Source organism: Trichomycterus rosablanca, chromosome 14 (genome assembly GCF_030014385.1).
Source record: "Trichomycterus rosablanca isolate fTriRos1 chromosome 14, fTriRos1.hap1, whole genome shotgun sequence".
Classification (NCBI taxonomy): domain Eukaryota; kingdom Metazoa; phylum Chordata; class Actinopteri; order Siluriformes; family Trichomycteridae; genus Trichomycterus; species Trichomycterus rosablanca.
The window spans coordinates 4,288,965-4,301,312 of NC_086001.1; the positions used below are offsets into that span (position 1 = coordinate 4,288,965).

General features: G+C 42.3%; 1 protein-coding gene across 2 annotated transcripts; it reads right to left on the bottom strand.

Annotated features, from left to right (window-relative positions):
- Positions 1-71: 71 nt before the first annotated feature.
- On the bottom strand, positions 72-11,865 carry primpol (primase and polymerase (DNA-directed)). Of its 2 annotated transcripts, none has more exons than XM_063008578.1 (14): positions 11,758-11,865; positions 10,463-10,686; positions 10,078-10,172; positions 9,414-9,552; positions 8,482-8,629; positions 7,671-7,722; positions 7,071-7,234; positions 6,388-6,550; positions 5,658-5,752; positions 4,205-4,282; positions 3,188-3,296; positions 667-749; positions 499-545; positions 72-368 (listed from the first exon to the last, which is right to left on the bottom strand). In XM_063008578.1, the coding sequence occupies exons 2-14, from the start codon at positions 10,643-10,645 to the stop codon at positions 93-95; spliced, it is 1,632 nt and encodes a 543-aa protein (XP_062864648.1). In that variant the 5' UTR covers positions 10,646-10,686; positions 11,758-11,865; the 3' UTR covers positions 72-92. The 2 variants fall into 2 exon arrangements, with proteins under 2 accessions (XP_062864648.1, XP_062864647.1); XM_063008577.1 differs by having other exon boundaries at positions 4,205-4,291.
- Between the last annotated feature and the right edge of the window lie 483 nt (positions 11,866-12,348).

The window sequence follows — 12,348 nt, forward strand, 5'->3', positions numbered from 1 at the left end:
TTTGACATCTTAGTATATATGTGTATTCTAAATCTGTGGGGGAACACTGAAGACCACAATGTAACATTAGCAACGGTCACTTAATAGTATTTTTAATTATTATTATTATTATGAGCTTCACACTCAGTCACTGCCTGGATCAGGAGCTCATCAGGAATCTCCTCTTCCTCCTCAATGCTCCTCTCTACTTCATCTAGAGCCTCAAGGAACGAGGCATCGTCATCTTCCCAGTCCTGTTCGATTCCCATCGGAGGGCATGAAGTGGCTCCTTCTGTGTCCTGCATTTCTTGAACAGATGCAGGAACATGTCTCTGACTCAACTCGATGTTGCCCAAATCGTCCATCAGAAACGCCTGATCCTCCTCGTCCTGCATTGAAAACACACATCATTTATTCAAACGTTTATGCTATTTGATTTTGCTATTTGAGGCCCATATTACACATGAGAAACACGTCATGTACAGAACAACTTGTACTTTTTTTTATGGATTGACTGACCTCCTTCAGCATGTAGCTCATGCAGACCTCTTGTGGAAGTGGGAAACCTGTAAAAAAAATGACAAGTCTTCTTTAAAAGGTGTTTACAACATCTTTCTCCTCACTAAATAAAAACAGTCCTGTACTGTGATTGGTGTACAATGGCATTGTGATGACTGCTGTACTCACTAGAGGATCTGTAGTTCTGTTTTCTGCACTCAGGATCATGACACCTCTGATACCAAACCTCTTCTTTCAGATCTATGACTATCCTGCAGAGAATGAATATCACAGGCTTAGTAAAAAGGATTTTTACAGTTCCTGGACCAACACTGATGAAGAGAATGCATAACTGAAAAACTGCAAAATAATGGACATGGAAAGCCCGCATTATTCTCTAAACAAAGGTCCCCACACTTTTTAGTCTTGTACCCCATTACTTTTTGCCAAGTATTCAATTGCTCACACACAGAGATGCACATATTACCATTATAAGTACTGTTTGTTTGTTTATTAGGATTTAACGTCATGTTTTACGCTCTTGGTTACATACATGACAGGAAACGCTAGTCACTCAGTACACAAGGTTAATCAGTTCACACGTTTACATCAAACACAGTCATGGGCAATTTTGTATCTCTAATTCACCTCACTTGCATGTCTTTGGACTGTGGGAGGAAACCGGAGCACCCGGAGCAAACCCACACAGACACGGGGAGAACATGCAAACTACACACAGAAAGGACCCAGACCGCCCCCCAAGGGGATCGAACCCAGGACCTTCTTGCTGTGAAGCGACAGTGCTACCCACTTAGCCACCGTGCCGCCCTATAAGTACTGTATAATATCTATATTTACACACAATTTGGCCAAAAGTTTGTGGACACTACAAGCTTCTTGACGAATCCATTCTGAAACCCAAGGCTGTTGGCACAAAGTTGGAAACAACAGGAAATATAATAATAATAATTTTTTGATCATATACAGTGTATCACAAAAGTGAGTACACCCCTCACATTTCTGCAAATATTTTATTATATCTTTTCATGTGACAACACTATAGAAATAAAACTTGGATATAACTTAGAGTAGTCAGTGTACAGCTTGTATAGCAGTGTAGATTTACTGTCTTCTGAAAATAACTCAACACACAGCCATTAATGTCTAAATGGCTGGCAACATAAGTGAGTACACCCCACAGTGAACATGTCCAAATTGTGCCCAAAGTGTCAATATTTTGTGTGACCACCATTATTATCCAGCACTGCCTTAACCCTCCTGGGCATGGAATTCACCAGAGCTGCACAGGTTACTACTGGAATCCTCTTCCACTCCTCCATGATGACATCACGGAGCTGGTGGATGTTAGACACCTTGAACTCCTCCACCTTCCACTTGAGGATGCGCCACAGGTGCTCAATTGGGTTTAGTCCATCACCTTTACCTTCAGCTTCCTCAGCAAGGCAGTTGTCATCTTGGAGGTTGTGTTTGGGGTCGTTATTCTGTTGGAAAAGTTTTTGAAGGGAGGGGATCATGCTCTGTTTCAGAATGTCACAGTACATGTTGGAATTCATGTTTCCCTCAATGAACCGCAGCTCCCCAGTGCCAGCAACACTCATGCAGTCCAAGACCATGATGCTACCACCACCAAGATACAGTTGTCTTGGTACTTCTCACCAGGGCGCCACCACACATGCTGGACACCATCTGAGCCAAACAAGTTTATCTTGGTCTCGTCAGACCACAGGGCATTCCAGTAATCCATGTTCTTGGACTGCTTGTCTTCAGCAAACTGTTTGCGGGCTTTCTTGTGCGTCAGCTTCCTTCTGGGATGACGACCATGCAGACAGAGTTGATGCAGTGTGCGGCGTATGGTCTGAGCACTGACAGGCTGACCTCCCACGTCTTCAACCTCTGCAGCAATGCTGGCAGCACTCGTGTGTCTATTTTTTAAAGCCAACCTCTGGATATGACGCCGAACACGTGGACTCAACTTCTTTGGTCGACCCTGGCGAAGCCTGTTCCGAGTGGAACCTGTCCTGGAAAACCGCTGTATGACCTTGGCCACCATGCTGTAGCTCAGTTTCAGGGTGTTAGCAATCTTCTTATAGCCCAGGCCATCTTTGTGGAGAGCAACAATTCTATTTCTCACATCCTCAGAGAGTTCTTTGCCATGAGGTGCCATGTTGAATATCCAGTGGCCAGTATGAGAGAATTGTACCCAAAACACCAAATTTAACAGCCCTGCTCCCCATTTACACCTGGGACCTTGACACATGACACCAGGGAGGGACAACGACACATTTGGGCACAATTTGGACATGTTCACTGTGGGGTGTACTCACTTATGTTGCCAGCTATTTAGACATTAATGGCTGTGTGTTGAGTTATTTTCAGAAGACAGTAAATCTACACTGCTATACAAGCTGTACACTGACTACTCTAAGTTATATCCAAGTTTCATGTCTATAGTGTTGTCCCATGAAAAGATATAATAAAATATTTGCAGAAATGTGAGGGGTGTACTCACTTTTGTGATACACTGTAAGTGTACCATAAGGCCATTTGAAATGGTCTGTTCACTTACTAGCATGTTTTCATGACGTGAGAGAAAAGTGTCAGATGACTGTACACAGACAGTAACTAAAGCTGAGGATCTAAAGCTGTACTTCACCATCATGCCACCCCTAATGTTATAATAAGAACTCACATGATGTTGTTACTCTTGTGGAAGCGGTTCACGTTATAACACCAGCGGAACTTCCCAATGTCGTAGACCAGCAGCTGATCAGATACAAAGTACGTCCAGCGTCTGATACCTGTCATTAACCCAACACAAACAAGTGTACAACATGTGCCCCTTTTCCACTGCATGTGTCCCTTTTACCCCTGTGTAATCGCTGACAGACAACACATACAGTACCAGTCAAAAGTTTAGACACACTTTCTCATTCCTGTGGTTTTTCTTGATTTTTTTTACATTTTCAACATTGTAGATTAATAATGAAGACATCCAAAGTATGAAGGAACACACATGGAATTATGTAGTAAACAAACCAGTATATGTTTTATATTCTTTAAAGTAGCCATCTTTTGCTCTGATGACAGTTTTGCACACTTTTTTGGCATTTTCTCAATCAGCTTCATGAGGTTCCACCTGGAACGGTTTTCAATTAACGTTTGTGCCTCGTCTAGAGTTAATTTATGGAATTTCTTGCTTTTTTAATGTGTTTGAGACCATCAGTTGTGCTGTGCAGAGGTAGATTTGGTAAAATATAAAACATATTCTGGTTTGTTTAACATTTTTTTGTTTACTACATAATTCCATATGTGTTACTTCATAGTTTGGACGTCTTCAGTATTGATCTACAATGTAGAAAATAAAAATAATCAAGAAAAACCACTGAAGAGAAGGTGTGTCCAAACTTTTGACTGGTACTGTAGGTGCGGTACACACAGCTCTGGATTTACAAGAGTAACATATTGTACAGTGTGTGTGTGTGTGTGTGTGTGATTTGAGACAGTGAGAACAGCAGATGTGTTGTTTTAAACATTGGATGGATTTATTAAGTTCTGGGATATAGGAACTTTTTATTTTTTATAATAACTTTTTCATTTATTTAAGACTAGACATTTTTAAAGACTTTTACTAAATCAAACTAAATCAGTAAGACCAGAAGAGAAGAAAGTGTTCATGTGTGGGTTCTATTTAAACATATGCACTTACTCCCTTGGATGTCCTCCTTGCAGACCAGCTTCAGAACAAAGTCATCCAGCTCTTTGTAAGGTGAGGACTGCTGTTCACCTGCAAGCTCTTCAGAATTAAAAATGGATCAGTCTCTCGAACCTTTATTTAACTGACCAAAGTAAAAGATTTTAAATGTTTTCATTGACCAACTTCGTTGTATTTTGTAAGTAGAAATGATTCTACAACTTCATACCTGACTCACTCGAAAAAAAGTTGGAACAGGGCAAAATAAGAGTGAAAAAAATATAGAATATTGAAGTTAGTGTTTGAATAACCAGCAGGTGAATTGGTATCAGGTGAAGGAATCATGACTGGATATAAAAAGAGGATCCATGAGAGGCTTAGTCTGGCCGCTCAGGTGGCGCAGCGGTAAAGTACAAGTTGGGGTCTCGAATACATCGTATCGAATCTCAGCTCTGCCTTTCCACCTGGGCAGCTGCATGAACAACGATTGGCTGTTGTTCAGGGTTAGAGGAAAGGATAGTGGGATCATAGGTCCTCATAACTGGTGCGACTGCGGCCCCTGCTGGCCGACTGATGGCGCCTGCACAGGGCTGAGGGATAATGCTGCGGGCAGTGATAGCTCAGTGGTTAAGGTACTGGACTAGTAAACAGAAGGTTGCCGGATCAAGCCCCGCCGCCACCAAGTTGCCACTGTTGGGTCCCTGAGCAGGACCCTTAACCCTCAATTGCTCGTCGTGTTCAGCTCATTGTGTAAGTCGCTTTGGATAAAAGCGTCTGCTAAATGCTGAAAATGTAAATGTAAAAATGTAATGCTGATGGGGGTGTGGCCCTCCCGTACACAGTGCCCGTCGGTGTATGAACTCGACTCGTGCAGGTGAAAAAGTGCAGTCTGTACTGACTGTACGTGCCGGAGGGGGCGTATGTCAGTTGGGAGGCGTCGTCAGTCAGCGGTGACGGGTCGAATCTGTATAGAGGTATCAGGGTAACTGGACACGACTAGATGTCGTGGGGAAAATTAAAAAAGAAAAAAGAAAGGCTTAGTCTGTACAAGCAAACATGCGTTGTGGTTCAACACTTTATGCCAAACTTCAGAAGGGCATCAAATTCTAAATTTGTTTCTGTTTACAAAACACAATGAAGTGTTTCAGAAAAAAAAGAAATTATTCAGAAATCTTTTCTTTGGACTTCTGTCAGGTAAATAAAGCTTAGTGCGTTGCATTTATTGCATAACAATACGTCCCAGCTCTTCTGAGTATTTGCCTTGTATGAACCCTAGTACAATACAGATAGGAAACGTGCCTCACACCAAAACATCAAGTTCATAGTATCACCAGACCGTGTTTTTTAAGCGGACAGTACAGGAATTACTGTGCGGTACTACTGGTGGGACGGAATGCAGTGCTGACGGTGGAGGTGGAGCTGAAGCAGAGGACTATGGGAAAGAGGTTTGGGTTTGGAGTGTTAGTACCTTTGCTTTGCAGGCCTTTGTGCTGAACAGAACCCTGAGATCCATCTGAAGTCCGTTCTGGAAGATCATATGTCAGAATCCTCTGCCCTGTAAAACTGTAATGACCACACATTAATGTGTGTGTGTACAAATTATGTACATTCTGTACATACACTGTATGACCAATAGTATCTGGACACTTGATCATAAACTTGTAGGACATTTCATTCCAAAACTATGGGTGTTGATATGGATTTAAAATATACTGTATATATTCACCAGGTTTTAATGGAATGTACCCTGACGTACAGTATATGTATCAGCCCATCAGGAATATGAAGAAATGTGCTATTTGCTCTGAATTCAATAATTAAATGGGTTTTCCATATACTGTCATATGTTTGTTTGTTTATTAGGATTTTAACGTCATGTTTTACACTTTGGTTACATTCATGACAGGAACGGTAGTTACTCATTACACAAGATTCATCAGTTCACAAGTTTAATATCAAACACAGTCATGGACAATTTAGAGTCTCCAGTTCACCTCACTTGCACGTCTTTGGACTGTGGGAGGAAACCCACACGGACACGGGGAGAACATGCAAACTCCACACAGAAAGGACCCGGACCGCCCAACCTGGGTATCGAACCCAGGACCTCCTTGCCGTGAGGCGACAGTGCTACCCCCCGAGCCACCCATACTGTCATATAGTGTATACAAGAAATGTTATGAGTGCATGATGATAACCTGATGTTGGTTAATAAAGACGCCAGAAATAAGCGTTCCTCCTCTGTGGCGTGCTTGTCAGGTTTCTGGATGAACTCGTTATCCTCAGCCACAGCAAAAGCGGCGTTCTTTCCCAGTTTGGACGACTTGTACAGGCGGAAGTTTCGGTTTTTGGTGTACACGCCTCGAGTAAAAGAAAACAGGTTACAGTCAGAAATTCCTTTCAATAGGATTAGCATAAAAATCAGTGAGGCTGAATGTGAGAACGTGAGAAGTATTGTTGTAACTGATTTCCATTGTGGACATGCGCTGCACCAACCAAACTTGGTTCAAATGCCCCAGTAGACTCTAACTACACTAATAAATATAGTTACATGCACATTATTAATCAGAATTTCAGTAGTTATCAGATTAACTCTGATAACTACTACTGTAGGCCAGATACAGAGGAATCTGTAGTAAACTATAATGGATTATTCAAAGTAAACAGATTTATCAGATTCTTTCAGGGATAATGCTAATTAAATCCCAATTTTGGACAATTTCCTGTTTAAATCGCCAAAATCACGTTAACATGCCAAACCAACACAAACAGCAAGGTTCTGGTGTGACCGGGCGTTTAGGCTGCATCCTTCACCCCCATATGACTACATTACTATGTGGAAATGCTCTTCTGAATGCAGTCTGTCGACAATGAACTCTACCTAGATCCACAAAGAGCTGATCTTGCCCGTCCTTGCTCTTTACTCTTAGAAAACTCAGATCCTCTTCTTGCTTCTGATCATGTTTGATTCTCTTTGACTCAGGTCCATCACTGAGACCATCAACCTCCTCTGGAGTGGTTCCTGCTGAAGGCACAGCTTCAGAGCTGGAAGAAATAAAGTGATGACAGGATTCAGCGCTCAGTAGAGGGGAAGAGGAGGAAGAGAAGCCGTCATGTGCTTAATGTCTCAAGAAATTGGTGCAAGCAGAACATCATTCTACAGAACACATCGGAGTCAGATGTGTATATTGAGTCTGTAACAGATATTTCAGCGCACATCGGGTTTCCAAAAACAAGCTGAAACGTTGCCTCATCTGAACACAGCTGATTGACAACTGTGTCGCAAAGTTTAGCACAAAGTGGTGAGCCCCAGAGGTCGTATGTCTAGAAATTAACAATCAAATTGCAACAGGTAGACTCCAACTGAGTTCTAAACAACAAAAATGTAATAATATCCAATCAAATCAACACAAACACACAGCGCACCAAAGGTCAAGGGGTCTAAATAGATTCTCTACTTTATATATAAACAGTGTCTCACCTATTTCCAAGATGATTCAGTGCAGGTTTCAGTATGTCATGGATAAACCGGCCTAAAATTCACACACACACACACACACACACACACACACACACACACACACACACACACAAAACATCCACAATCATTTCATTTCCATTTTGGTCAGGGCCGCACTGGGTCAGGTCTCCACACAATCACTGGGCACGATGCATTAACACACCCAGGACAGGACGCCAATCCATCACGGGGCCTTGACCATCCCCCATCCCCCTGAGACATACTCAATCGTATGTATGCACCGCTGGGGAGTCAAACCCTGGATCCCAGCGATAGTGGGCTAGCCAAGCGTCACATGTGGAATAATGTCCACACCGACACACACCCTTGCAGTTATAACACTATATCGCAAAAAATATGTACACACCCCGCCTAAATAGTTCTAGCGTCGTGTTCCAGCATGAAAGTGCCCTGTCCCCAAAGCTCAGCCCATAAAGCTATGGTTTATCACGTTTGATGTGGAGCAACGCCAGTGGCCTGAAGAGTCCTTCAGGAACCATTGAAAATAAATTGCGAGCCAAGCTTTCACATACAAAATCAATGCAAAAGCTTCACTGACACATTCAAAAATGTTGTGAAAAGGTTTCCCAGAACAACAGATACTGTTAGTCCCAGTGGGGGAATATGACTCCATATTAATGCCCGTGATTTTGGAACAGGGTGTCAAACAAGCTCATGTCCTATGGGGTTTTTCACCTGTCTAATCTTCAGTTACACTGTTAGACTGAGGCTTCAAATAAATGCGAGTGTCAGAGTGATTTCACAGACTCACCAACATGCCTGTTATCTTTGAATGCGCAACTGGGCATCAGGAAGATGAGGTGGCGGCTGAACTTCTCCTCTGTGCTGGAGTCTAGATTCAGCACGTCTCTAGCAGAACAGTGTAGACCGTACACGTCCTCCAGCTTCGCACACACATACTGGTTTCAAAACATCAAAACAGAAAATTCAAGCTGTGATTACGGAGCAAGGTGCAAAGAATAAATAAAGCGTTACTGATTCAATTCTGAATCAGTAAATGATACAACATACGCTATACGACAACTGACCATGAGCTTGTTGGAGATCTCTTTCCAAAACCATAGACATTAGATCAGAAACTCTAAGTCATAAAAGCCTCTAGTCCTCTGAGAAACTGTTCCACAGGATTTTGGAGGGCATCTGTTGGAATCCACCCTCCATCATTCACTCACATTTAAAGGAAATTTACAGCAGTCTATCCACCTTCTGTAGATTTTCCGGGAGGTGGGAGAAAGGCAGAGTACCTGAAGAACCCGAAGTCAGTTACTGGAGGCTGGGACCAAACCCAGGTCCACAGAGTCCATGTTTCTGTGCACCACCAAATGAAAACACAAGTTGCCCCTCAAGTGGCACAGCGATCTAATGCTTAAAAATCAAATGTGCCAGTTCAAATCCCAAGCTGTCCGATCAACCTGGCTGGGAGGAAGGTCAACTCAGCTCCATTGCCGCTGTTATATTGCAACCCCTGCTGTGTGGTCAAGGTGCCTCTACTAAGATGCAGCCAGCAACTGTGTGTGTGTGTGTGTGTGTGTGTGTGTGTGTGTGTAGGAGAGGGCTCATGACAATCTCAGCTCTCCTCAGCCAGCGTGGACGTGATACAAGCGACATAAGAATTGCAACAGACCTTTAGGAATCAGATCATCGCTAAAAGCCGTGCGTTTTCATCTGCATGTCTGCTTTTACCTGAATTAATGATGCCACCATCTTTTTACCATCCAGGTTGGCATTGGATGCTGTGTGAAACTCCAGATCGAAGTAGAGCTTGCAGACAGCACCCTCAGGAATCACCTCATAGCAGTGCATCAGTGACTGTCTGTGAGAACTAGAGGGAACCAAATAGAAAAAGAATATTTTAAAAACAAACGCACTTGTAAGATTTACTGATTGTAATGTGGTGCTATATCCCGGCAGGAGGGTAAAGTATGTTGAGTTCAGGCGTTTCAGAGAAGATTAATTATAGAAAATACGATGTGCTTGCAACTCTGTGGCAACACTTTGGGGAAGGACTTCCAGCATGACCAGGACACTCCAGTCGGCTGACCTCAACCCAACTGAACACTGTAGCAACGGATTAAAGCATCGACTCGGGGCCAGGCTTCCAAAAATCTGACCACACAAATGGTGTTTTAATTGAACAGGCACAAATTTCCACAGACATATTCCAAAATTGTTAAAAAGCCTAGCCAAGAGTGGAGGCTGCCATAGCAACAACAAAAAATTCAACTTACATTAAGGCACACGTTTTAAAATGGGATGTCCAAAAAGAATTCCGAAATAAGGCAAGACAGCTGATTTTATACAGAGGAAATCAATGATGTGCTCCATGTGAGTAAGAAAATAAAATGACCTGTAGTAATGCCAGAGCTCACAGTAGCTGGTCACTAGATAAATCCTCTGACCTGCATCTGTGCCTTCTTTCTCCAGAGCAAACATGTGCACATCCTGAAAGAGACAGACAATCGCTTTATTAGTATTAATCCACTGTTAAGATGAAAACATGAAGAGGCTTTGGCTTTATAACAATAGATGATGTTTATAAAATGCTGCAGCAGGTTTCAAAGAGGTCATGGAGACTTGGGTTTGACGTCAAACCTCTCATACGGTCACCGTCGGTGAGATATTAGATTACTAAGACATTAGATTGTCCCTAGGTGTATCTGAGTAGGTGATTGGGTGTTTGGGGCTCTGTAATAATGATGCTTTTGGGTAAATTCTAAAGAGTCTTTTTGTACCTGTTTGCACCGCTGGCTGAAGGCAATGGCTTCCTTCTGGCGGGGGAACAGTCTCCACACAGAGGTGGGCTGCCACGGCCGAGACAGACGAGTCTTATACGGGCAGCAGATGGGGGCGGCTTGATAGGACAGAGTCCGCTGCTCCACCGCTTTCACACGATCCTGCCATCTGCCCCTGGTCATCCTCACTACAGTGATCGATTCAGACACGAACACACATTCCTCTGTTAAAACAAGATGAAGAGACGGTAGATAGATAGATATACTTTATTTGTCATATATACATATACAGGTGTACAGTACAATGAAATTCTTTCTTCGCATATCCTGGCTTGTTTGGAAGATGGGGTCAGAGCGCAGGGTCAGCCATCGTATGGCGCCCCTGGAGCAGACAGGGTTAAGGACCCAACAGTGGCTGCATAGCAGAGCCTGGATTTGAACCGCCAAATTTACGGTTGATAGCCCAAAGCTCTACCCACTAGGCTAGCACTGTCCACAGGGTCTGTCAACACAACTTTCAAAATATTCTGATAGAAGGTGAACAATGATATTTGCACTATACGGTCAGTAGAATGTGGACATCCCTTCCAATTATTTAGCTCATGTGTTTCAGCCACACCAGTTTTAAGTAGGCCCTTGTTCTGTTCTTGTATGATCGTGGTGCTGTAAATAAGGCGCGGTTTGGTTTGGAGGTAATCCAGTGACCTACACACCAAGTTCTGACCTCAACCTTCTAAAACTCATTTGAAATTAATTGGAATGCTGATTGCAATATTTAACCATTATTAATGCCTGACTTCACATCAAATGGCCAGAAAGTAATACAAGCACACTTCCACTTTCTTCTGTAAAGCCTTATTGGAAGAGTGGAGCCTGTTATAGAGGATAAGCAAAGAATGTGGGAATGCTAGTAGTGTTGAAATGAGATGTCTTACTAGTTCACAGTCAGGTGTCCACATACTTTTGGCCGTACGGCGTCTCAAATGTGTAATGTGAAATATTTAATGCTAAAATGTTGTTATATCTGTGTTTGCTTGAATTCTTGCAATCCCAAAGTGGTACAATACAAATACAGGAGCCGCGTCTCAAATCACAAGCTGAATTTAAAATAGTGTACAGCAACACTGTAAATATTTATACTACTTAGGCTCCCTATTAAGTCCTCCAGGTGCAATTTGAGACACAGCCATGGGGTCAAACCGCTACTGTTAGCTGAAAGGCTAAACAGACTTCAAGTATTCTCGAACCAACAAGCTGGAGTAAAACAAAAAGAACATTAATTTATGACCGCTCACCTTAAACATAATTTAGTAGTTTGTCTTGTTTCCTCGTTTGACTTGTTATTTTAAATAAACGACATTTGTTTAAAACCGCCGGTTATGACGGTGTTTGTTTTGATATTCGCGGGCCCGCAGAGCATGATGGGAATCCAGCAACTGCACCACCCACTAGTGCCGCCTGGTATATAAAGATAAATAAATAATATAATATAATTAAATCTAGATTACTGGAATCCGCATTCTTTTCAGAATTATTTTATTCAGAATAGTATAAATTAAACCACAGTAAAAAAAATTTACATGCAATGTGATTTACTTACTAATATTTTAGTATTTTGTTATTTAAAAACACACATTTTATTAAAAGGAACAATCATGTTTGACTATTGAAAACATTTCCACAAATTCCATCGAATCCATTCCATGGATGGATGGATGGATGGATGATAGATGGATGGATAGATGGATGGATGGATGGATGGATGGATGGATGATAGATGGATAGATAGATGGATGGATGGATGGATGGATGGATGGATGGATGGATGGATGGATGGATAGATAGATAGATAGATAGATAGATAGATAGATAGATAGATAGAGACA